This window comes from Diabrotica virgifera, chromosome 5 (assembly GCF_917563875.1).
Source record: "Diabrotica virgifera virgifera chromosome 5, PGI_DIABVI_V3a".
In the NCBI taxonomy this organism is placed as follows: Eukaryota; Metazoa; Arthropoda; class Insecta; order Coleoptera; family Chrysomelidae; genus Diabrotica; species Diabrotica virgifera.
This window is the reverse complement of record NC_065447.1, coordinates 137,105,297-137,131,958: the sequence shown is the minus strand read 5'-3', so window position 1 is coordinate 137,131,958 and position 26,662 is coordinate 137,105,297. Positions and strand designations below refer to the sequence as shown.

The window sequence follows — 26,662 nt, the reverse complement described above, 5'->3', positions numbered from 1 at the left end:
TTATATGCCATTAGAGTGAAAACTTAGTCTTTTGCTAGCAGTTGCCGCTAGGGCATCTATGCCATTTCGTTCGTTGCGATTCGGGACTGCACGCTGGGGTTTGTTTTGGTTGGATCAGGGAGAGCAGCATATGTGCCTCCTGATGAGAGACTAATAAGTTTCGAAACCGGTAGAGGTGCTTGCAGCACTCTCTGATTGGACTGGAATATGGTTCGGCTGTATTTTGGTTTTGCAACGAAATTGAAAATGGTTATTCATTTTTGATTTACATTTACTCTGTGTGGAGTATGAAGGGAACCAGTCTCGTTGGAACTTTACCGCGCTGAGCAGATGTGACGTGAATTGTAAATTGTAGAATTCCCTCATCTTCCTTAGTCTCAGCATCCGTATGGCTTGCAAATTGTAGAAGCCTGGGAGGTGTAACCAGAGAAGGTTCCCATTGTTTTCATTCTGGTGGGATATGTTATATGCCATTAGAGTGAAAACTTAGTCTTTTGCTAGCAGTTGCCGCTAGGGCATCTATGCCATTTCGTTCGTTGCGATTCGGGACTGCACGCTGGGGTTTGTTTTGGTTGGATCAGGGAGAGCAGCATATGTGCCTCCTGATGAGAGACTAATAAGTTTCGAAACCGGTAGAGGTGCTTGCAGCACTCTCTGATTGGACTGGAATATGGTTCGGCTGTATTTTCGTTTTGCAACGAAATTGAAAATGGTTATTCATTTTTGATTTACATTTACTCTGTGTGGAGTATGAAGGGAACCAGTCTCGTTGGAACTTTACCGCGCTGAGCAGATGTGACGTGAATTGTAAATTGTAGAATTCCCTCATCTTCCTTAGTCTCAGCATCCGTATGGCTTGCAAATTGTAGAAGCCTCGGAGGTGTAACCAGAGAAGGTTCCCATTGTTTTCATTCTGGTGGGATATGTTATATGCCATTAGAGTGAAAACTTAGTCTTTTGCTAGCAGTTGCCGCTAGGGCATCTATGCCATTTCGTTCGTTGCGATTCGGGACTGCACGCTGGGGTTTGTTTTGGTTGGATCAGGGAGAGCAGCATATGTGCCTCCTGATGAGAGACTAATAAGTTTCGAAACCGGTAGAGGTGCTTGCAGCACTCTCTGATTGGACTGGAATATGGTTCGGCTGTATTTTCGTTTTGCAACGAAATTGAAAATGGTTATTCATTTTTGATTATAAAAAGCCTTTAAATACAGAGAATTATATCAAAATAATGACTTTTTAACCGAAACTGCTGAATATTTAAAATCATTAACTTTAGTTAACGGGGTAAAGCTTTGCGAAAGCAAGAGAAAAATGGGAGTTTTGGGATTTCTATTTTGTATTAATAGTCTTCAACATTTGTACAAACAATTAGTGGAAACAAATTTATTAGTGTATATTCCAACCTATAAATTAAGTCAAGATCAGAACTTTTTTGGGTTAATTAGATCAATGGGGGGTTATAACAATAATCCAACTGCTAAACAGTTTAAGGCAGCTTATAAAAAAATGTTAAAACATTTAGAACTAAGGGATAGTTTTAAAGGAAATTGTATTCCTTTAGAACTCATTACAGTTATGGCTCCTGAAAAAATAATTAATAAGTCTTGTGGCAGAGAACGAATTGTTGAAGACGAATGTGTTGATGAAAACGATGACATACCCAATACGAATTTTATATCACTTCAATTAAGGAACTTATCATTTACACATTACAAGAGAGAAGTTATTATATACATTTCAGGATATGTCGTTTATAAAATATCGAAAATTTTGAAATGTGAAGACTGTGTAAACGCATTTATAGGAGACCGAGCAGACTTGTTGACATCATTCATCAACCAAAGAGATACATTAAATTTAACTTATCCATCCAACGATGTTGTTATTATTTGCTCTACTGCCGAAAAAGTGCTACAGTGCCACATAAACAATAATAAAAGTATTAATGTTAATATTGTTAATGTCCAAATATTAAAAGAATTAACAGAACAATTATTATTTAAGAACTTAAACAACCATTTCAAACATTATTCCTTTTTAGAGCCACATTATTCCAATTTATTAAAATTAATAATTTTCACCTACATTAACGTCCGAATTCATCATTATAATAAAACAATTATAGATACTAGTAAAAGTAAAAGAATTTTTCATAATAAAATGACATTATTCTCTGGACAATGAAAATATTTTTTAGTTTTTGATCATTGATTATTTTTATTGTAAAACTTTATGTTGTTTTTTGTGATTAGTCAATACGATTAGTGTAATTAGTTAAATAAGTGTATATTAATTTGTGTTATATTCGGAACTAATTCAATAAATATTATTAATTATTCTGAATCCAACTCTGTTTCATTTATGTAGAAGCTCCCCACCCCTGCAATTCTGTTTAGAAATAAGGCAACATTCGCGCAGCTATCTAATACCGGATTTATACTCAGCCCTGTTCGACAGGGAATTGGACAGGGAAGTGGGCAGCGTGAATGTGTAAATAGCTCACTCGCGCTGCTCCTCGTCATGCTACTGCCATTGCACCTACATACCCAAAAAGTCGGTTCTAGTGACGGAAGTCAAAGGAGAGAAGTCAAAGGCGGGTTTGCCGCCGGCAAAGCGGCAAGTGAGTAAGGGAGCAAGACGATGTTGTTGTCACATTCCTTTCTTGTGAGTCGTTCGGTAATGAGTTGTGGGGACATTGGCGAGGAACTGATGTAAACACCTCAATCGCGTTGATATCGTATTTCGGGCAATATTTCCGTCAACGGCAGCGGCAGTAGCAATAGCTGAGTATAAATGCGGCATAAATAGGTTCATGTTACATCTCGGGCTTCTTAAATCTATGATTTGTTCCGTATATTCAGGACCGGAACTAAGAGAATTGTCTGGAGGGGTAATGAATGCAGTTTATTAAATTGTCATATTTATATTTCATTATCAAAATCATCATTGATGGAATAAAAAAGCACATCCAGCGATCATGGATCATAATAAGGGAATCTCGTTCTGCAGAAATTAGTTAACACACCTAATGCTTCCCTTTGGTGGCGATCAATTGAGGAATTTTGCAGACAACCGGAGAAAGAAACAGGCGTGTTGATTTTCGATGATTTGTCCTTCGACTTCCTCTATTCAGCTGTTGTTGGTATGTTCTTTTTATTGACTTCTTCTTTTAAAAGTGGTAAACAAAGCCTGTTGCGTTCTACTGATGGGTCAAAGAAGCAGCCCCTCTCATGCTACTTAATGAAGAAAAATGTGTAGTAAACTTATCAGCAGAATGCAGTAGGCTTTAGCAATACTAAAAGAAGAAGTCAATAACAAGAACATACCAACAATAGCAGAATAAAGGAAGTCAAAGAACAAATCAGTGGCGGCCGGTCAGGGTCGGCAGTGCCGACCCACACATTTATATAGATAGATTTTTTTAATATTTGTATCTGTGAAGTAAAAAAAATCTGTCTGATAATACAGACTAAATTTTATTCATGGTTTTTAAAAGGATTTGATCAATCCGAGCGTTAAGTGATCCCTGCGCATAACAGACTTCTCAAAAAAGAATGATCTGAGCCATTCATCTGACTTTTCGGCTAGCCGTACCCATCGCATCCGCAGCTGACGATTTACACGTAAAACTCAACGAAATAACAAGTCGATGAGCAAGCGAACCTACATTCTCTCCGTAGGCAGGTACGGCATATTTAAATCTGCCGGTCGGTAGTGCATCGCCAGATCGCATCGGCAGAAATTGTCAAAAATAATCACGTTTTACGTCGTTTAATTGATATTGTAATTTTTTTAAGTTGTCAGGAATTATCATTTAGTGGACATGATGGATCGAAGCATTTGTTAAAAATCAAAGTAATTATAGAGAAAATAATAAAATTGTTTTAGAAATTATGACAGCCCTGGGCACTAAGGCTATCTTCTCCCGGTGAGGGTGGTTATCCCTTATCCGAGGGGTGGAATAATTGATACGCTTACTTGTTGAGTTGGTTTATTTACACTCGCATTAGTATAAGCTGGTAGCACCTCACCCAAAGAACATCTCGTGTAGAAAGAGACACTATCTTTAATGTGGAAATATTACGTCTGATCACCAAAACAGAATGACGAATGTCTCCTATAATAATAAAGAATTCCCTTGTTATAGTTTAACTGTTTATATTTAGAAATGCCTATTCAGCATCGACCATGAAAAGTGTTTATAATTGACTCTGCAATTATTAGTGAATCGTGATCTTGGCTAACAATATTTATATAATCGAATGAAGGTTGTAATGTTGTTTTGATGACATAAATAATTGAAAGTAATTATCGTAGATAATTACAGGGTGTTTTTAAGATATATCTACTGAGTACAGATGAATTCTTGTACACCTTCCCTTTTTAGGAATTTTCCGACTACGGGGAGGGAAATTTGCAAGTCGTACTACCAACCCATACTGTGTTGTAATCAATACAAAAAATTTATTTTATATACAACTTCCTAAGCCTACGCAAATACATAAATAATATAAAATGTTCGTTTAACAACATTGTTTCGTAACACTTGTCACTCACTGTGTTTTCGGATTGTAAGCATATAATCTATTCTTATGTATTTCCTTGATTTTATTGTTTTCTATTCTGATTTTACAATTAACGTTATTTACTTCTGTTATTGTGAAAGGACCTACATAAAGACTATCAAACTTACCATTCTCTTCCCTTTTTACAAGGACTAGGTCTCCTCTTTTAAAGTGTTGTGGTGTAGCTTTGAGCTTATCCTTTTCTTGCCGCTCTTTCTTGTGTTTTAATAAGAAGGTTCTGGCTCTCTCGTGTGCGCTTTGTAGTTTGTATCGTAACTCATTGTAGTAGGCATCTATATTGTAACATGGTTGAATCTCATGTGTAAGGTCTTCCGGTAGGTTAACCTTCCTGCCATATAACAGTTCGAACGGTGTGTATCCATGATACGCGTTAGGGGTTGTATTGTAGCAGTATGTGAACATTCTGCAACACACATCCCAATTTTCTCTGTCTTCGTCTATGAATGCTCTTACGTACTCGTTCAACGTTCTGTGTAGTTTTTCGCAACTTCCAATGGACTGTGGGTGGTATGCCGTTGAAAAGTTGTATTCTATTTTTAATAGCTTTGTTAATTCCTGCATTACTTCGTTCTTATACTCTGTGCCTTGGTCTGTTCTTATTTGCTTCATGAGTCCGTATGTTGGTATGAAATGATCAAAGATTCCTCTTGCTATTGTCTCTGCTTCTTTATTGCACACTGGTATGCTGATCGCGTATTTTGTCAGTTCGCACAACATTGTGATACAGTATTTATTACCTTCATTACTTCTCGTGAATGGACCTATTGTATCTATGTATACTATGTCCCATGGTTTGGAAGATGTGTCCGATATCACGAACTCTTCGACATGTGTTCTTTTCGGTTTGTTAATGTGACATTTGTGGCATTGTTTTACGTATTTTCTTACGTCTTTTTCCAAATTTTTCCATCGGAATCTTGCCTTTAGCTTCTTAATTAGTCTGTTATTCCCTACGTGTCCTCCGAACATCGGGTGATTATGGTATTTTTCTATTAATCTGTGTTTTTCTTTGTCATCTTTTATTGTTTCTGGTACTTCACATATGTATATTTCTATATTCTTCAATTTTTTATTTCCTTCTTTAATAAATTCATCAATTGTGCACATTTTAAAAATAATATCATTTACGTATATTTTTACTTTACGTACTGCATTCTCTACCGCCAGCTTATCAAGCTGTACCAACGCTTGGTTTAAATCGAAACGATTCAATCCTGTGGCTATGCTTTTGCTGCATTTTATTTTGTTTTTGGCCCTAATGCTCAGTCTTGGTGAGATTAGTTCTGCTCCAAAGGACAAAATTGGTAGTCTATGCGCCTCTAAATTATTTAGTACCTTCCTTACTGTCTGTTTGGTGGCTTCTGGCTGTAGTGCGAGTTCACTTTCAGCCTTTGTTTGTCTTGCTTCTTTCTCCTTTTCTTTTGCTTGAGCTCTTGTTATAGCTAGTATATGGGCGTTGTCTATGTATAGGTTTTTTAGTTGATGCAATGTTATTCTTGAAAGACTATCTGCGTAGTTACTTTTCCCTGTTATATACTCTATTTCGAAGTCATATTCTTCTAGGTCTAATCTGATCCTCGTGAGTTTTGAGGTTGGTTCTTTCATTGCAAATAGGTGTGTCAAAGGTTTATGGTCTGTTTTTACTTTGAATGTTGGTGCTCCATATAGATAACATTTAAAATAATTAATTCCCCAATGAATCGCTAGTAATTCCTTAACGATTATAGGTTTATTACATTCTCCTTTACTAAAACTTCTTGATGCATATGCTATAGGTAGGTCAATTCCGTTGTAATCTTGACTTAGGATTGCTGAACAACTCTCATTGGATGCGTCTGTTGTTAAGATAAACTGTTTGTTGAAATCAGGATATTTTAAAATTGGTGGTTTCGTCAGAGATGCTTTAAGCTTTTTGAATGCTTTTTCACACTCCTCGGTCCACGAAAATTCTACTCCTTTCCTCGATAATTTGTTGAGTGGTATGCATATTTCCGCAAAATTTTTAATAAAACGTCTGTAATAGTTGCAAAATGCTACAAATCTCTTTGTTTCTTCCGCTGTCTTAGGTGTCGGATATTGTTCAATTGATGCATACTTCGCTTTGTCTGGTGATACTCCCTCTTGAGAAAGATCATGTCCTAAATATGTTACTTCCCTTCTAAAGAATTGACATTTTCCTGGGTTAAGTTTCAAATTGAATTTTCGACATGTCTCGAATGTCTTTTTCAGGTTGTCTAAGTGATGTTTTTCGGATATTCCAATTACTACGATATCGTCCATGTAAAGAAATGCTTTGTCTGGTGTTAATCCTGAAAATGCTATTGACATCATTCTTGAAAAGCTATTTGGGCTTACATTTAATCCAAAAGGTAATCTGGTAAATTGAAATGCTCCATTTTCTGTGCTGAACGATGTGTATTTTCTCGATGATTTTTCTAATGGTATCTGGTGAAAGCCTGACATTAAGTCTATAACTGAAAACCATTTTGCTCTTCCTAGTTGATCTAATATCGAATCTATTCTTGGTAATGGAAATTTGTCTGTAACTATCTTCTTGTTCAGTTGTCTAAAATCTATGCATAATCTCCATGCTTTTCCTCCATCTATAGCTTTTTTCGGTACCAGTACTACTGGACTGTTGTACTCGGATGTAGATGGTTCTATGATTCCTTGGTCTCTTAGGTTTTGTACTTGTCGATTTAATTCCTCTGTTTGCGCATGAGGTGTCCTATAATTCTTGATATATACCGGAGTTTGGTCTTTAACTCTTAGTTTTTGTTCGTAGAAATTGTTACAGGTTAACATATCATGCCTTAGGGCGAATATGTCCGAATATTCCTCGCATAACGATACTAAGTTGTCTCGTATGTATTCTGGTATGTCTAATTTCAGTGATTCTCGTAATTCTTTTTTTCTGTCTTTGCTGTCGTTGACTAGCCTATATATATTGAATAGTTTAATATCCAACGTCCTGATTGTGCTTGCGTCTACATTTACTGTTTCGTACGTTGTGTTCAAAATTTTGATGTATGGATTATTACTTGAAATAATTGCTCTTGCTATGAATATTCCTGGTTGTATTTCTTGCTGTTCCACTATCCTGTCTTTCTTTAACGTTTGAAAAAGTTTTACGATTCTGTAAATTTCACATCTAGGCGGTATTATTATGGTGTCATTGTCTATATTATCCAGAATTTTCGTACTAATGTAACAATCGTTGTCCTCTTTAATGTGCATTTTAAGGTTTGCGTAATCTAGTATACATTGAAAGTTAGAAATAAAGTCTCTCCCAATGATTCCGTCTGTTGGAATTGGAAAGTTAGGTTCTACCAATTGAAAGATGTGTTCGAATCGAGTTCCTTTTACTTCGAGTGTTGTCTCAACTTCTCCCATTGTTTGCAACTCTCCTTTAGTGACTCCTTTTATTTTCGCCTTTGTGTTTGGTTTCACCTGTTCCTTCATAAAATCTTGTGAACATTTTAGTATTGAAATGTCAGCTCCTGTGTCTATGATAAAAGTGCTTGTGTTTTCAAGAATTCCTGTTTTCATTCGTACAAAGTTCGTTAGGTTTAGGTCGAAGTTGTAAATGTTATATTTTATTTCTGCCTGTGTGCTTCCAACTTGTTGTTCATTCAAAACCCCAACTGCTGGTTTTCTTGCTCTTCTTGACTGTCCTCTATTTCTAGTAATCTTACGTTCCTGTTACGTCCGCCTCTCTGGTTTCCTCTGTATGTTTGATTGTTAAATTGTCTGTATCCTCTGTTCGAATAATTTCGTTGATTATCCGTTGCTTCTCCTTCGTTCCGTTGTCCGAAGTTATTTCTTCTTCCTCTGTCATATTTGTTATGATATCCTCTTCTGTATTGCTGCTGTCCTCTCCTATTCTCGTAGTTTGTCCTATAATTTAAGACTCTTCCTTGTGCATTTTCTTCAGTCGTATCGATCGACAAAAATTTAGATACTACTTCCTGCGGTGATGTAAAGTTACCTGCTTCCAGTATTATCTTAGCTTTCTCTGCATTAGCGTTTCGTTTCATTGTTGTTACTACGGCTTCCGTCGTATATTTCTTTGCTAAGTCAAGTGGCATTCCTTCCGCTATGTATGCTACTTTTAATTGTTCTGCTAACTCTTCCACTTCAGATGCGTACACTGCTGCATCTCTATGCCCTTGCCTTTTTTTGGCTAATTTGGCTATTAAATTCTTCGGATTATCACCTTTTAATTCTTTCTTTAGTACTTCAGCTATCCGTGGAATTGTATCTTCTGTGGTTATTAGGTTCCTAGCCTTATTGGTGAGTCGCGTTTTTATTAGCGTTACAGCTGTGTCTTCATGACCTTCTGCCAATTTTCCAAGTAGTTCTAATGCGTCTAAAAATGGTTGTAATTTCCCTGCGCTTCCATCGAACTCGTTGGGAAATATCTTGCTTGCTATATTCAAAAATTCAGTGATTGTCAAAGCCATGTTTAATATTGTTATATCTTGTTTTATGTCACCTTTTTCCTCTTTTATTTCGTCGTCAATTATTTCTTCTTCTACTTCCTCGTCGCTTTTTCCTTCTTCTATTTCCTCATCGCTTTGTTCCTCTTCAACTTCCTTGTCGATTGGTTGATGTATTGAACTTGGAACCACTGTTCTCACATTTACTGCTTGAAATGATCGTATAACTTTGTCTCTGATTTTTCCAAAATATTTGTTGCACGATTCCCTTTGTTTGTCCGAAAGTGCTTCCCAGTTTTTCCTAGTCAATTGCGTGAACTTGTTATAAGCTTTAATTAGCTGTGTCGTTACTTCTTCCTGTATGTCCTTAGATTTCGGAACTTTTTTCTTTAAGACTCTTCTGCTTTGCCTGTCTATTTCTTGTGCAATTTCCTCAACTATTTTGACAAAATCTTCCCAAGTAACTTTGTTGCTACTCATTTATACATAATTTTTTTTTCAGCTTCTGCACTTCTTAGCGAAAATATAAATTCGATAGTCTTACGGTGTATATAGATATGTAGTATATAGATATATAGTAAAAAATATAGAGATAAAATAATACGTCAATATATGGTAAAAATATGTAAAAATTGCAGTAGTAATAAAAATTCAAAAATAAATAACGTTATATTAACCCTTGTAAATAAGTAGTTAGAATAATAATTTAAATGTATTATGCATATAGCGTATATTTGTTATATCGTATATTTATTTTGATAGGTATATTTACGATAGCAAATATTAAAATCATAAAAATTGCAAAAATGTACTAAAAATCAGTAGTCAAATAATAAATGAATAAAAGTCAGCAAAGATAAGGTATACGTTGATAAATATGTAAAAAAATCATATAAAATTGTATCATTGCGTCCTATAATAACTTAATATGAGGTTAAAAAAAATCTTTGTATATTGATAATTATTGGTAATAGAATAGAATAATTAAGTAAAAATAGGTAAACTTGAAACATATATTAATGTAATTAAGGTAGCACATAATGTTTATACTTTATACTTTATATTAATCAGGAAATACCATAAAAATAGCTAATATGGACTTACCACTTTTACGCGTCTTTGTTCGTATCACAAGTCCTCGCTGCACGTTCCATAGCACTGTCCATGTTCCATTGTCCCACGATGTTCCATCTCCATCCTATTCCATTTTCAGCTCCGCGTCGGCCTGATGTCTCCATCTATTTTACATATACCACACTGTTGTCTAAGGTGGTCTAGGTGCCTGAACATTGACGTGTTTCTTCATACCTGTCCTGTTTACCAGTCCTGAGTTCTTCCCTGGTTCTGGATCGCCATATGACAGCCCTGGGCACTAAGGCTATCTTCTCCCGGTGAGGGTGGTTATCCCTTATCCGAGGGGTGGAATAATTGATACGCTTACTTGTTGAGTTGGTTTATTTACACTCGCATTAGTATAAGCTGGTAGCACCTCACCCAAAGAACATCTCGTGTAGAAAGAGACACTATCTTTAATGTGGAAATATTACGTCTGATCACCAAAACAGAATGACGAATGTCTCCTATAATAATAAAGAATTCCCTTGTTATAGTTTAACTGTTTATATTTAGAAATGCCTATTCAGCATCGACCATGAAAAGTGTTTATAATTGACTCTGCAATTATTAGTGAATCGTGATCTTGGCTAACAATATTTATATAATCGAATGAAGGTTGTAATGTTGTTTTGATGACATAAATAACTGAAAGTAATTATCGTAGATAATTACAGGGTGTTTTTAAGATATATCTACTGAGTACAGATGAATTCTTGTACAAAATATTTACTTTCTGCTTCGAAGTGTATTCGTAATACAGAATGAACTAATACATATAATCAAATAGTTACATTTTGAATAACGTTATTGAATCTGAGATTTAGAAAACCATTTGCTTTTCGCTGGAAGTAGATGAAACTACTGATTATCATGTCATTCACAATTATCAATTATTGTTGTTCGATAATATTGTCGTTACGTGGTAATATTTATGAGAGGTTTTGAGGTTTTAGAAACGGGAGTAAAAGCAATAAGGCAGAATATATTTTTGATGTTTTAAAGAATTTTTTTAAATTTTTTGATATCAAAAATAAATTGGTAGGGCAAACTGGGGCAATCTTATGACGGCGTTGCTGTGATGTGTGGTGAATTGCATGGTCTCCAGGCAAAAGTTAAAACTACATATTGCATCACAAGCTTTATTTACTCACTATTATGCGCATATAATGAATTTCGTTTTGCATGATACGTGTAAAAAAATAAAGAATATCGTCTTTTCTTGCCAGTTTAGCTCACCTAAACGGATTACTGCTTTAGAACAAATTTGTTTCGAAAAAAAAGCGAACAGTGTGTCAGACGCGATGAAATTTTAAATCTCGGTTAGTTTTATCTAAGCAGATTGTCTCTGGTAGTTTAAGTATCTGTAGCAGATTTTCGTGAACAGCTTTTGGAAGTTTTTGATTTTATTATTGATTTTTATTTTGATTTTGAAATTGGCGATACTTCGATCCGTGAAGCAATCGATTTGAGAACTTTCTTTTAAATTTAAATTCTTTTAAATATTTTTAAGACAGAGTTTGCCCAAGATATTCATTATTGTTCAAAATCAGTCAACTGACATTATTTATTCAGAAAATAGAATACGAAAGCTGGTGCAAAACCTCAGAGATTTTTGTAATGATAGTAGTTTCCAATATATACGCAGTGACATTTTGGACTCGCTTGATATTTCCGAACCATTCCAAAAAAGACAACAACATGATACATATCTCGAAAAACTAATAGGTATATCTTGAAATTTTGGATACCTACTAATATATGCAAATAGATACTCGTTTTTCGAATTTTGAAGATTTGCAAATTTTTGACCTCTTTGACGATTCAAAATTTAAAAGTTACCTTCGCCAAAGAATTTCCAAGATATTTATTATAACAAGTTAGGTACTTAAAAATTATGCCGATCCAAATATTTTCAGACAGTTTCAGACAAGTTACGAAATATGTATGTATAATTCTATGTAGTAAAAACTGCAATTCATTACAACAAACTGTTCATCAATTATCTTATCACCACTACCACCAATTTCTGCCTCAAATAAACGGGATTTATCTTGTCTCAAAAGAATCAACACGTATGGTCGAAACACCATGAAACAAGAGAGAATGTCAATCATCAGAGAGTACATCAAATAAAAAAAAAAACAAAAAACAACAAAATCTCCTATGATGATTTAAGCCTTTTAGTTTGATGGTATACCTATATGAGGAGACAAAAAAACCTTGCCGACCCTGTCTCCAAGGCCACGAGCCGCCACTGGAACAAATCAACGAAAATCTCATACACAATATATGTATATGCAACACACAATACACGGACATGCAATCTCAGCCTCCGCCCCCGTGTGGAGGCTGCCAAGTAGAATACCTCCACCAGTGGCGGCTCGTCAGAGGAGGCAAGGGAGGCTCAGCCTCCCCATAAATTTTTTACACACTCTACACTGTTTTGTTTATCATGAATCGCGAAAACAACAAGTACAACTCTCACTATTATACAACGTGTAAATTCCATATTATCACTAATTATCCATACGTACGGAGCATTAGCATTAGAACGCATGATCGCGTCTCAGTTTTATTACATATTATTGTAGGCAGGACCCTGGGTTATCCCGAGATGCATGAACGGAGCACGGAGCCAAGAAGCCCAACAGTCTCCGTTGCTAATGCTCCGTGCAGCGCAGCAGGCGTTTAAGGAGACCCGGTCTCCTAACTGGCATCTACGGTGCCATCACACGCCGCCCGGAGATATACCAAGGGAGGCAGAATAGCTTCTCGGCTCCGTTGCGTGGTTGCGTGCGTCTCGGGACAACGAATTTTAGGGTCCTGACTAAAAATATCTAATGAAAAATCTAAAAGTGCGAATTTTGTTATGAAATTTGGTATGTGGGGTTATAATAATATTTGGAACAACTTGCTCAAATAACTTTTTCCGATATCTCTAACTCAAAGCAAAATATCGGTAATTTATGGTGTTTTTGAATTCGCAGTAGGTCGCGTTTAGAATTAAAAAAATTCAATTGAGTATCTTAAAAAATTTGAAGCTTCATTATGTATGGACTGCAAAACTTCAAATCTGTATTTATTTTGATATGCGAGGTATCTATTTACAAATAGATGGAATTGTTAACAAATAAACGACACAAACTTTGGTATTAAACTTTTACAATTAGACTAACTATTTTTAAAATGATATGATATGAAATTATGAATTAGGATGATATTGTAGCGTGATTAGTGTAATTACTTCTAATTACAATAAAACTAGCGGTTCGTAATTTATATACGACTTTATTTATATAAGTTACAGACGAATTTATCTTATACACTAAACTTATTCACAAAATATGCCCGTATTTATACCCAGTTGTTATTCTGGAACAATCGACTCCCATCTCGAGCTATCGGCTTGTTCCGCCTACGTGACGTACCTTCCAGAATTCTCCGGCGAGGCCTAGCACATCCGATTACGTCATTCTCGAGGTGTTTACTGTTATACGGGGATCGGCCAAGATTTCTCTTCCGCTACACTGCTCCCCTCTTAAGATCTGAGCGTCTCGATCAGCAACTCTAAATGAAGACCCAGGATGGCGGAATCTACACGACTCTCCAGCTCTGCATACACCCTTCAAGAAGAAATAACAGTCTACTGTCTTTGAAGGGTACGACATCTTCGGGTTCATGCAACACACAGTGATTTGTACACCAGTTCCTCTGAAGACCACTTCAAGCATGCTTCTCACAATCTTCCAATCCAGATTTTCTACTGCATGGCCTATTTTTGGTAAAGCCAAATTTTTGATGTCATAATTACACACGATTTTCTTCAAATTAGTTAGAGCACGCCATATGTTCTCGTAGCTTGGCGTGTCCGTATAAGACTTTCTGGTCACCATATACAGCAAAGATCGAGGACCATCTTCCAATCGCAGTACTCTTCCAATTTTAGGCTGCTGATTTCTTAACTCGTCCAGGCGGCCGAACTTTCTATGGAATACGGACGATATTCCTTTAGTCATCTCGAGGTCTTGGGCAACACAGTGGGCCAGAGAGACGTTTTCTGGAACACCAAACAGATCTTGCTGAACTTCTGTGGTCACGCCGAATCTAGCACTCTTTCTCGCTGCGTAATTTGACATAAATTGATTAAAACTTGGCTGTGCGACATCTTTCATCTCCTGTTGGAGGACTCGTGCTTCTTCTGTTTCATTTGAGCCAGCATATGGTGCAAGACGATTTATGTGAATAACTTTTGGTTTACCGTTTGGCAACTTCTTAATTCTATATATTACGTCATTTATTTTCTTCTTAACTTCATATGGACCTTCCCATTGTCTTTGCAGTTTAGGACATAAGCCTCGACGACGTTGCGGATTATAAAGCCAGACAAGATCACCTACTTCGAAGCTTTCATTCTTGCATCGAGAATCATATTGATCTTTCATTCTGTCACTGGCTATCTGGATGTGTTGTCGGGCAAGTTCATGAATGTTGTTCATTCGTAATTTCAGGCGGTCAACGTAGTCTTCGCCTGCAACATGTTCCTCGGAAGGTCCGCAGCCAAACTCTAGGTCGCAGGGCAACCGAACTTCACGACCCAACATCAGGCAGGTTGGTGTTTGACCTGTAGTTTCATTTACGGCCGAGCGGTAGGCCATCAGGAATAAATGAATGTGTTGGTCCCAATCTCGCTGATGTTCAGATACAACTTTGGACAAGTGTTTACCCATCGTTCGGTTCATCCTCTCGACCATCCCATCTGATTGAGGATGCAGGGGTGTTGTTCTGGTCTTATTGGCACCAATCAATTTACAAACGTTTTGGAAAAGAGCTGACTCAAAGTTTCGCCCTTGGTCGGAGTGGATCTCCAAGGGAACACCAAATCGGCTAAATAATTCTTTAACAAGTACCTCTGCAACGGTAGCAGCTTCTTGATTTGGTAATGCATAGGCCTCAGTCCATTTTGTAAAATAATCCATGGCTACCAGGATGTATTTATTTCCAGCATCGGTTTCTGGAAATGGACCTGCAATGTCGATAGCTACTCTTTCCATAGGACTTCCAACATTGTACTGTCTCATGGGTGCTCTCTTTTTACCAACCGGACCATTACCGGATGCACACGGTTCACATTTTCGGCACCATCTTCTTACATCATCTTTACAGTTCACCCAATAGAACCGTTCTCGAACCTTTTGCAGAGTCTTCGTAATACCAAAGTGTCTGACGTACCTGATGTACCGTCATGCAACTGACGCAATACTTCTGACACTTTACTTTTAGGTACAATTAACTGAAGCTTAGATTCTGTACCATCATCGTTCTCAAAGGTTCTGTACAGAAGATCATCTTTTAGTACCAGGCAATTCCATTGGCTCCAGTAGGCCTTGACTTCCGGACTACATGCACTAATGTTTTGCCAACTAGGTCTCTCACCTCGACGCATCCAATCCAATACTCTTTTTATACATGGATCGTCTTCTTGGGCTTCTTGTAACTGTTGTGGCTGCCATTGCTCATTAACGACGGTAGTTCGTCTCACAGGGCAAAGCTGTTCATCTAGTTTAAGCCGGTGATTACAACTTTCACTGCATGGCCGTATCGAGGAAGCATCTGTATTTGAACCAACTCTTCCAGCCCTCTTCATGCGTCTCTTCGGCATCGTGTCACGAATCACCCTCCGTACCATTTCCACCAAACGTTCATCTTTTCTCTTATCGCCTTTTTCCACGGTTATTACTCGATTGTTTCGTGAAGCTTGGCTAGCTGCTTCGTGTTCCAAGGCAATAGCAAGTGCTTCATCTAAAACTTTCGGTCTTGCTAGTCGTAAAGCTTTCTGTAGTTCATTATCTTTCAGCCCATTGACGAAGGTATCTACTGCAATTTCTTCTAAAACGCTGTCTGGCACCTCTGGATAAGCCAACCGCACCACACGAGCCACATCTGCTTCAAATTCTTGCAGATTCTCACTTGCTCGTTGACTTCTACTTCGCAGTTGTGCTTTGTATACTTGTTGTAGATGGGCATCTCCATAGCGTTTTTCTAGACGAGTGAACAAGGTCTGGTAACAATTTTCTTGACCCTTGGGAATTGACCTTAATATATCTGCAGCATCACCTCGTAAAGCAGCAGTCAAGGAAACAGCCTTTTCTTGTTCGGTCCAATGATTGGCGGTCGCAATAGCTTCAAACTGTCTAAGATATATGGACCAAGAGGACTTTCCATCAAATGGTGGTAATTTGAATCTCATATTATGCGACGTTTCGTCTCTCGGTAGTTCGTCTTTCACTAAAGGATCTAACGTTGCTGCATTAACTGATGGTTGTACTTTTGTATCGGTTATCCTGCTCTCTAGCTGTTTGATCTTTTCTTCTACGGTCTCTACACTTTTCTGCATCTTATCGAATGTTCTAGAAACTTCTTCAAATTTCTCATTGTTCTGTTTACAAACTTCTTCTAGTTTTTCGTTGTTTTGCCTACAGACCTCTTTAATTATTTGAGAAGTCTCATCGAATCTTTTAGCAACATTTTCGAATTTCTCGTCGCTTTTTCTACTAACTTCTTCAAGTTTCTCGTCGCTTCTTCTAGAAGTTTCATCGATCGTTTCAGAAACAGTTTTTAATTTCGATAAGATTACTTGTTCTGCTGACTGGAAGTGGAACGTCTTTGGGTCTTCTCCGTTCTTCGTGAGGACATCCTCGAGTCGTGCTTGTAGGACTATCTTGAGCCCACTGCTGTCCAGATCCCGTTCCTCGAGCTGTTCACGGAGCTGTTTTACTGTAAGTTCTTGTAGCAACATCTTTGGTCGGCACACACGTACTTTCCAAAATGTCTTTTAACAGTCTTTCCGAATACCGAACAATCAACGCACTTTAACTATTCCCGACGAATAAAGTCCAAAAGTATTTTAAAGTCTTTCCGAATACCGAACAATTAACGCACTCCGGTTATTCCCGACGAATAAAGTTCAAAAGTCTTTTAAAGTCTCTCTGTAATTCACTTATTTATATCGCACTAAGTTAACCGAACACCGACACCAACTGTAGCGTGATTAGTGTAATTACTTCTAATTACAATAAAACTAGCGGTTCGTAATTTATATACGACTTTATTTATATAAGTTACAGACGAATTTATCTTATACACTAAACTTATTCACAAAATATGCCCGTATTTATACCCAGTTGTTATTCTGGAACAATCGACTCCCATCTCGAGCTATCGGCTTGTTCCGCCTACGTGACGTACCTTCCAGAATTCTCCGGCGAGGCCTAGCACATCCGATTACGTCATTCTCGAGGTGTTTACTGTTATACGGGGATCGGCCAAGATTTCTCTTCCGCTACAATATTATGAAATGTAAATAAAAAATGGTCAAAAAATGGGGCCTTAAATTACATTTTTTGGCGCAGTTTTTTGCTAGTGCAAATTTGTCTAGATATTTTACAGTTAGGTATAGCCTCCCCTATTGTAAAAATCACGAGCCGCCACTGACCTCCACAGCTTCTCCTGCTCATCGTACAAGGCGACAAATTGGAGCAACTGTCCGCTGTTCTTCAACCTAGCTCCTAACCTGTCCCTGTGTGATGGTTATTACCCCCAACTATCATTCGACACTCACCCCTACCCATCATACACGTCCTGATACCCAAACCTATACCCGAGGAGAAAACCTCCACAAATATAAAAACCAGTGGAGGAAACCACTTAAAACAAAATATATGCATAGAGATTGTGGCTATGCACCATCATAATATACCACCACCTCAACCTCTAGGTCTAACACCATCGTGCCGAAGGGGTGCATGGCCCAGGGGTAACATAGTGGGCTACAAGCGATGTCTAAGGGAGATGGCGAACCCGAGAGGAAGACAGCCTTAGCGGGGCAAGATGGGACAAAAAAGAAAAACAAAAAGGGCGGACGAGAGAGAGCAGCGGGGGCGAAAAAGAAAACAGAAGAGGAGGGGAAAAAGAAAGGGACGAAACTCAAAGGGAGAAAAGATGGAAAATAGAAGTGGAAGAAAAGAAAGACCTCGATCTAGAACGAGCACAAACAGAAGCAAGGAAAAAGAAAGAGAAAATAAGAAACAAGGGAAGTAAGAGAGGAAAGCAAAGAAGATCAAACAAGAAGACAGAAACGAGTAGTTCGGAGGAAGAGTAGCAAACACCCAACTGCAATACAAGATCAAATTTGGAACGCCTCCAGGATAGTCTAGCGGCCCTTGAAAAACTCATGGTTGAGGTGCCAAATACAAGGGTTGTCATAAAGCAGGAGGTCGACAACCTAAGAAATCGGTTGTTCGATTATACCGAGGAAGTGGAGAAAAGCAAGAAGAAAGAAGATGTTCCAAGGAAGTCTGTTTGCAAGACATCCAGAGGTGTGCAGACCAACATGGAGCCCTTGAAAATCAAGAAGATGGCGACGATGGGTGTTCAAGTGGATCTAGAGAACCCAGAAGCCATTAAAAGGAGGGTGGACGCTATCACGAAAAAAGTGGCAATATGCGAGTATGAGGAAATATCAGAGTTCTTAAATGAGGACTGGTCGGAGGAAATCTTCCAAAGAACTGTAGTGAAAGAGGGGGGCATCTCTGAAATAGCAGCAGACGTGGCAGTATTTGTTACCAACAACGACGAGGACAACAAAGCCATGGAAACGGTGAAAGGTATGTTTCCTGACCTACCAGGCGTTCCAGCGGAGGTGCATGAGGATGGCGGCTGGGAACTGTGAGAGTCACGATGTCTGCTCATACAGATGGAACTTGGATTGACAAGGAGAAATATGGATTCAAACTTCTCCCAAACAAGAAGGAATAAAATCAATGGGAAAGTCAATAGTTGCGGCTGTATACCATAGTTTAAAAAACTCATACAGAAGTAAAAACTTCAAATTGTATTCTGGTATAAAATCGTTTATTAAAAAACTATCTAAAATGTCATCCAAAAGGATTGCAAAACGTTTTCGTTCTAATTCAGAACATCTTCAGTGCATTCTGCTTAGTTGTTGTAAACTAGCACACTATTTAAAGTGGTAACTTCATAATATATGGTTTACATATTATATTTTAATAGAATATGGTGACTACAAGTCGATGTTGTTAGATATAATAGGATAAATGCTCAAAGGGCAACATGCTTCCCTGCTCGAAAATGCTAGGTACTTGCCAGTTCAATGGGCACAGACCAACAAGTTGGTTCAATGGGCATAGACCAACAAGATATGGTCTATGCCCATTGAACCAACTTGTTGGTCTGTGCCCATTGAACTGGCAAGTACCTAGCATTTTCGAGCAGGGAAGCATGTTGCCCTTTGAGCATGTATCCTATTATATCTAACAACATCGACTTGTAGTCACCATATTATATTAAAATATATTATGTAAACCACATATTATGAGGTTACCCCTCTAAATAGTGTGCTAGTTTCAAACTACTCAGCAGAATGCACTGAAGATGTTCTGAATTAGAACGAAAACGTTTTGCAATCCTTTTGGATGACATTTTAGATAGTTTTTTAATAAACGATTTTATACCAGAATACAATTTGAAGTTTTTACTTCTGTATGAGTTTTTTAAGAAGGAAAAACTCGAGTCGGTGAAGTTCCTCGAGACATGCAAGAAACTGGTACAGAAGATGGAGGAGTTAGGAAGAGAAAGAGTGGGAATCCACACGCCAACATCACTAGGAGTCGAGACATCGAGGAGAATCCTGGAGTGGGCTGCAAGAGGAAGGGGTGTGGCGATCACACACATTACACAAACATTAACACCAAGCCCAGAGAACAAAATGCAGTAGTACTAATCAGTAAAAGCAAGGAAAAATCATTTGCGGACCTAATGACAGAAGTGAAAAATAACCTCACAGGAAGAAAGACCATAGACATAAAAAGGATCAGACAGACCAGAAACCAAGGAATATCACTGGGGCTCGGCGGAGGAAGGGAAATGGCGGAAGAAGTGAAGAAACTCCTCTCTGGTAGCACGTGCGTGTCGAGAGCAGTGGCAAAAGGGGGCGTCGTAAAGAAAATAATCTTGGTGCAGGAAATCCCACCCAACACAACGGAGGAGGTGATCCAAAAGGCCACAGAAGGAGCAGCAGGTAAATAGCGGGCATGTGACATCGTAAAAACCTGGACCGAAACACGGGGTGGAGTAAGAAAGATGATGAGTGCCGTGGTGGATGTGGACGAAGACGAGGCCGAAAAGATCCTAAGAATGAGAAGAATAAAGGTAGATTATACCTCCTGTCGAGTCATAGAAGCAAGGACAGAAATACCGAGATGCTTGAGATGCCTAGCCTTTGGACACAAGCAATGGCACTGTAAAGGTTAGAACAGAAGAGGATGTTGCTTCCGATGCGGCAAAGAGGGTCACATAGCATCGAAATGCAAGGGAGAAACACTCAGATATCTCAACTGCGATGTGACCGGGCATGTGGCAAACTCAAGAAGATGTCCAAAGTTCAACCAACTGGTTGAAAGTAGGGACCACTAAGAACTAGTCCCAGGAAGAGCGCGCGAGTGGAAACAGTATGAAAGAGAGCGTGAAAGAAATCCGAGTCTAAGAAATGGCGAACACAATAAACAAGATCCGAGAGCTGAGAATACTTCAAACGAACGTGGGAAAGGCGAGATTAGCACATGAACTCGCCGAGGCTGCCGCCGTAGAAAAAAACATCGACGTGCTGGTGACTGCGGAGCCAAACCCAACAGCGGCCAAGAAAAGAGGATGGTTTCTGAATATGACTGGGAGGACCGCTGTACGAATCTACAATAGAAAACTGCGAGTGTATGAAATTAAACCGAAAGAAGGATACGTGATCGTCCGGATGGAGAGGATACAGCTGATCTGCTGTTATGTTTCTCCAAACATAACAGTGCGTGAGTACGAGAGGAAGATGGACGAGACCATGCAGGAAGTGGGAAATACAGGAGGAGAATGCGTAGTGCTGGGAGACTTTAATGCAAAAGCCGCGGAGTTAGGATCTCCTATCACCGACACACGCGGCAGGATACTAACCGACTGGGTGGGTACTCTGGATCTGGTAGTACTGAACACAAGTCTGGAGCCTACGTTTGTTAGGAGAGGTACGGGTACGTACATCGACGTGACTATGGCGACACAAGGAATAACGGCGAAAGCAAGAGGCTGGAAGGTTTTGCCAGACTACACCGGAACGGAGCATCAGTACATCGGATTCTCGATAGTCGGGGCGGGGACCACTAATTCGGTTTGTGCGTCTGGTACGTCGGGGGGCGGATGCGGCGATGGGAATGACTGGAAAGTATACCAGGAGCTGATCAAAAACTGGATGAGGACATCTGGGGTCAGGGATACAGGATCGCCATAAAGAAGTTCCATGCGTACTCCTAGTATGAAATGCCTATGGATAAGAAGCTCGAGGTAACACGAGAGTTCTTTCTCGCCGGCAGATGGCATGGAGTACGGAGAGACGAGGAAGCTGAGCGAGCTGTACCTACCCTTTACCATGGATGAACTTTTCGAGGCATTGGGCGCGCTCAGGACTCGCAGGTCCCCCGGCCTGGATCAGAAATCACCTGAGGCGGTGAGATGTCTAGGAAGGGAGGACCCTGCGTGGCTTCTGGAGTACATGAATGCACTGCTGGAAGCACAGACCTTTCCTGAGCCTTGGAGGACATCGAAGTTAGTACTGCTTCCCAAAGCTGGAAAAAAGTATCGACCCATCTGCCTTCTTCCGTGCGTCGGTAAGCTGTATGAAAGAATGCTGCGGGGACGTATCGATGGCATGATTGAGAGGTAGGGAGGCTTATCCCGAGGGAATTTAGTTTTTGTAAAGGGAAAAGCACAATTTATGCAATCGTGAGTGTATTCGACGCATTGCGCAATAGAGAGGATGAACACCGTTGGGCGGCCCTGTTGTTGTTCGATGTTAAGGCGAATTTACACTTATTCACTTTAGATGTACACTAAGGATGATACATGAATAGTGAAAGTGTAAATTGAAAGGCCAGCAATTTACATTTTCACTGACGGAATTCGTTTCACAGTCTTTTCAAAATGGCGAATACGATTGTAAGTGTCGGCGTGGAGTTAATAAGGTAAAGCATTACTAGAAGAATGTCGAAAATTAGAAAAAAATCAGATGGAGTTTGCCTCTTTAAACCAAAATAAAGAAAGAGAATAGACATCAGCGCTTCCTGATCCACTCTTTTCTCACTTCCTAATTTTTGCTAACTCTGGACAATAGCGGGTGTGGATAGTTTTAATTTTTGAATTTATGTGGCCTATATTTAATCCAGATAAATGTAGCTCTTTTAATACAAACCGATATGCATTTTCACGGATGTTTATTTTAGGGTAGTCCTCAGATTGAATATTCCACAGGCACTCATGATTACGATATATTTCTAGAAATATATGAATATGTTCGTCTTTTCATTGAAAAGCCATTTTATGTATCAAATAAAAATTATTGCGTTTTGATGGAATGGAATGTTCAATGATCCGAAAAAAACAAGTTTACACTTTACACTAGGGGTTCACGGTGGATGAATCATCCAGCCAGTTCATCGAAAGTAGGAAGACGTTCTAATTTGTTCACTGTTTATTTTGGATGTGCATCTTGGATGAAATGTAGATGAAGAGTATGTTTAAACCTTTCATTGCGGATGAATCATCCGCAATGTACATCTAAAGTGAATAAGTGTAAATTCGCCTTTAGGAATGCATTCAATACGCTGCAGTGAAACGAGGCAATGAAGGCAATGAAGGAGAGAGAATGTCTTGGATACCTGATAAACGTGGTAGCGGAATATCTGTCTGAGAGAAGAATTATGGTGGAGAAAGGCAAGATCGTCGATGTAACGGCAGGTGTTCCCCAGGGATCTGTCTTAGGTCCGACTCTATGGAACCTGGCATATGACGGGATTATGAACTGTGAATATGGAGAAGGTACGACTCCCTTCGTATTCGTGGACGACCTCGCTCTGCTGGTAGTGACGCGAGACGAGCCAGATCTTAAATAACGGGTACGGAACGCAGGCGGCGTCGTGAAGAAATGAATGTCACAGCACGGACTGAAACTCACAGCAGAGAAGACCGAAGCCATCATTTTGAAGGGGAAAAGGAACAGGCAAAATGTGGAACTACAATGTGCAGGGGCGTGTCTAATACCCAAGAAACACGTAAAGTACCTACCTAGGAGTGACGTTGCACCAGAATGGAGCAACTACCAGAATGGAAAGTTGGGGGAGCACGTGCGGGTGGTGACCCGAAAGGCTGCAAACAGTGCGGCTGCGTTGGGGAGAGTGATGTCCAACATTGGAGGTCAAAAGACATCCTGAGATGTCTTTTGAAGATTTCAGACCCACCTCTTTAAAGAAAAAAAAATCTTGGACAAAACTTAAAACATTTAATTTTCAACAATACATCTACGATACAGATTACACAAACAAATCACACAATAACAGTCACAATTTGATACCTCTAGCTAGGGCAATAATCACTTTCATACAATTTTTTTCAACCATAAATCCTGTGGTCTATAAGATCTAGGCCAAGTCATTTTTTGAAAAAAACATAACCTAAAAGATCAGATTATAAAATGTTCCCAGCTTTGTTATTCTATTAATGTATCTCTTCTACTTAAAGTGCCTATCCGTTCCGGATGTTGGCGATCATCATGGCTATCTTGACTTTGTTTACCGCATCGCGGAACAGTTCAGTGGTAGTCGTGTTATACCACTTTCGTAAATTTTAAAGCCAGGAAATGCGTCTTCTTCCCGGCCCTGTTTTACCATTTACCTTCCCTTGGAGAATCAGTTGGAGAAGGCCGTAACGTTCTTGATTTCTCATTACATGTCCTAGATATTCTAATTCTTTTGTTTTGATGGTTATGAGAATTAATGTATAGGGATTTTTATTCTATAAAAATGATAGTTGAAAACTATTTGGTTATAATAAAACATATTTACATTAATAAATTTTACTACAAATATAAACAAAACTTAAGAACCTGCTTTCTGATTAAATTTTTTCGTACATTATTTGTACATATTCTTTTAACTCGCATTCATCTTCGGTCCTCATTTTCAATTTATATACTAATTGCCCTTGGTTATTTATGGAATAAGATCTAGAATATGCAAACATGGGTTTATGAATAACATCTGCATTCGCCACAGTTGAAGTACAAAGTTCTAGACAATTTGTTTTTATACTTCCTTTTTCAACAGCAGCCATCCCATTATTGTGTGCAGCTAAAAGCGAAATATGCTTTTTATCTGGATGAACCATAAAATGACCAACTTCCAGTTTGTGAGGAAATAGACTTTTGGAGTTCCAAGATATTGCTTCGTATTTTACTGAAGATATACCACTAATCGTCGAAAATGTTAATAGATCACAATATGTATCTGGTTTATCGTCTTTAAACGGAGGGCAAAAATATGGCAGATGTAACTTACGATTTAGTTTAACATTAAGAGATCCCCATTTTCCCAATAACCAACAGAGAGGTTTTACTAAATCATGTATTTCAGGAGGTTTCATTTTACAACAAATTTGTATTTCCAAAATTTAAAAATGTCACATTTGTACTGAATTTCAGAAAGTTATTTATCTGTCATTGAAACATTTAAGTACCTAGTTTTTTAATTCTTTATTATGAGTACTTACCATAAGTACTTACCATATACATATTAAGAAATAGATAAGGTAAGTAAGGTATGGGCCGCTCTGTGCATAGGGCTTTTCATCGATTTTCGTTTGTTTCGAGCTTCTGTTATATGTTGTCTAATCTTTGTAAAATATTCATATACACGGATTATACAACATATGACAGAAGTCTTGCTTCTGTTATATGTTGTTTAATCAGGCGTGGAATTACGAACACTCGATACGAATCGTATCCGCCATGTTTTCCTGTAGCGCCTTACGGTAAAACATGGCGGTTACGATTCGTATCGAGTGTTCGTAATCCCTATGCTGTCTAGTCTATAATATTCATATATACAGATTATATAACATATGACAGAAGCTCGAAACAAATGAGAGTCGATGAAAATTCCTATTGATATGTAAAGCAAATATCAAGGACGTCATTGGGCAATATTCAGTTTGAGTGGTTTGCCATTTTTGTCTGTCATATGCGCGTGATCGCTTGGTTAAAAGAGATAGACAGACTACCGATCGACTGCCCGCGCGTTACGCTTTTTTGCTCAGTAGATATGCCTTGTCTATCCTTAACACGTTGACGGACAGTGCGTCAAATGTATAAGCAAGTGTTGTGACACTATAATATGTATTTTGCAAAGTAGAGAAAAATACAACGTCTATAGACGTTGTGTCACATTACATCAATGGAAATTAGACGTCTATAGACGTTCTGTCCGTCAACGTGTTAATATGTCTATTATGGTACTTACAGTGTTACAGTGTACCTAATTTGTAATATTGATGAGTTATCTCTAAATCGGGGCCGAAGCCTTTGAAAATGGTAAAAAGTGAAAAAAAATAGTAACGAAATAGAACCCATTATAAACAGAAGAGTATATAAATATATAAGGTAAATCTACATAATAACGGCTCATTTAAAGAATATTTGGGTTTAGGTGTAAATATTAAGGAAACGAAATAATAGAGAAAATGGATTTAAATTAAAATTGATAGCTTGAGGTTTTCTTTATCAAAATAATTTATAAAAAAATTAAAATGTGTTTTTAATTCGCCAAAAAAATCGTTTTTCTACGGCCGTGCTAAAAGAGCCACTTTTACGCACGCATTTCGTTTCCGAAAGTTGCACTTTCCCGCACGGCGTGCGTGAAAGTAAATTTTCCCGCACGGCGTGTGGGAAAGTAAAATACCTTGTAATATGGCATTATAATATATTATAATACATGCAATAAACTAATATTTAGATATTACATATTTATAAATTTATTTTAAATTTATCTTATTGTGTTCATGTTTTAATGATATTAGCGCGATAATTCTATGAAATAAAATTATTTTGACATAATATAAACTCGACTGCTTGCCCGAACTCCGCTATCGCGTCGTTCGGGTCAACAGCAGTCTCGTGCGTGAAAGTATCACTTTCCGCACTAGTTAGGAAAATAACTATTTTCTACGGCCGTGCTTAAACAGCCACTTTCTAGCACGCATTTCGTTTCCCGCACGGCGTGCGGGAAAGTAGAATACCTTCTAATATGGCATTATAATATACTATAATACATACAATAACCCATTATTTAGATATTATTTACTAATTTATTTCAAATGTATCTTATTGTGTTCATGTTTTAATGAAATTAACGCAATAATAGTTCGATGAATTAAAATTATTTTGACATAATATTTAAAAGTCAAATCAGTAGAAAATTACAATGGTTTTAAATCGTCGTCATGGAAACCAATATCGTCGTCGTGGTAACCCATTATATTGAAAGTTTGGTTTTGACAACCTTGTCAAAGAATTAATTTGTGTATTTTCACTCCTAAATAAAAATTGATATGACTCTATTTTTTGTGGCTTTTTTCC

At 38.2% G+C, this 26,662-nt stretch overlaps 1 protein-coding gene across 1 annotated transcript; it reads right to left on the bottom strand.

Annotated features, from left to right (window-relative positions):
• Window positions 1–24,147: 24,147 nt before the first annotated feature.
• Window positions 24,148–24,672, bottom strand: LOC126885482 (peroxynitrite isomerase THAP4-like). The gene has a single exon (XM_050652057.1). It carries the CDS (start codon window positions 24,670–24,672, stop codon window positions 24,148–24,150), a length of 525 nt encoding a protein of 174 aa, XP_050508014.1.
• Window positions 24,673–26,662: the final 1,990 nt, after the last annotated feature.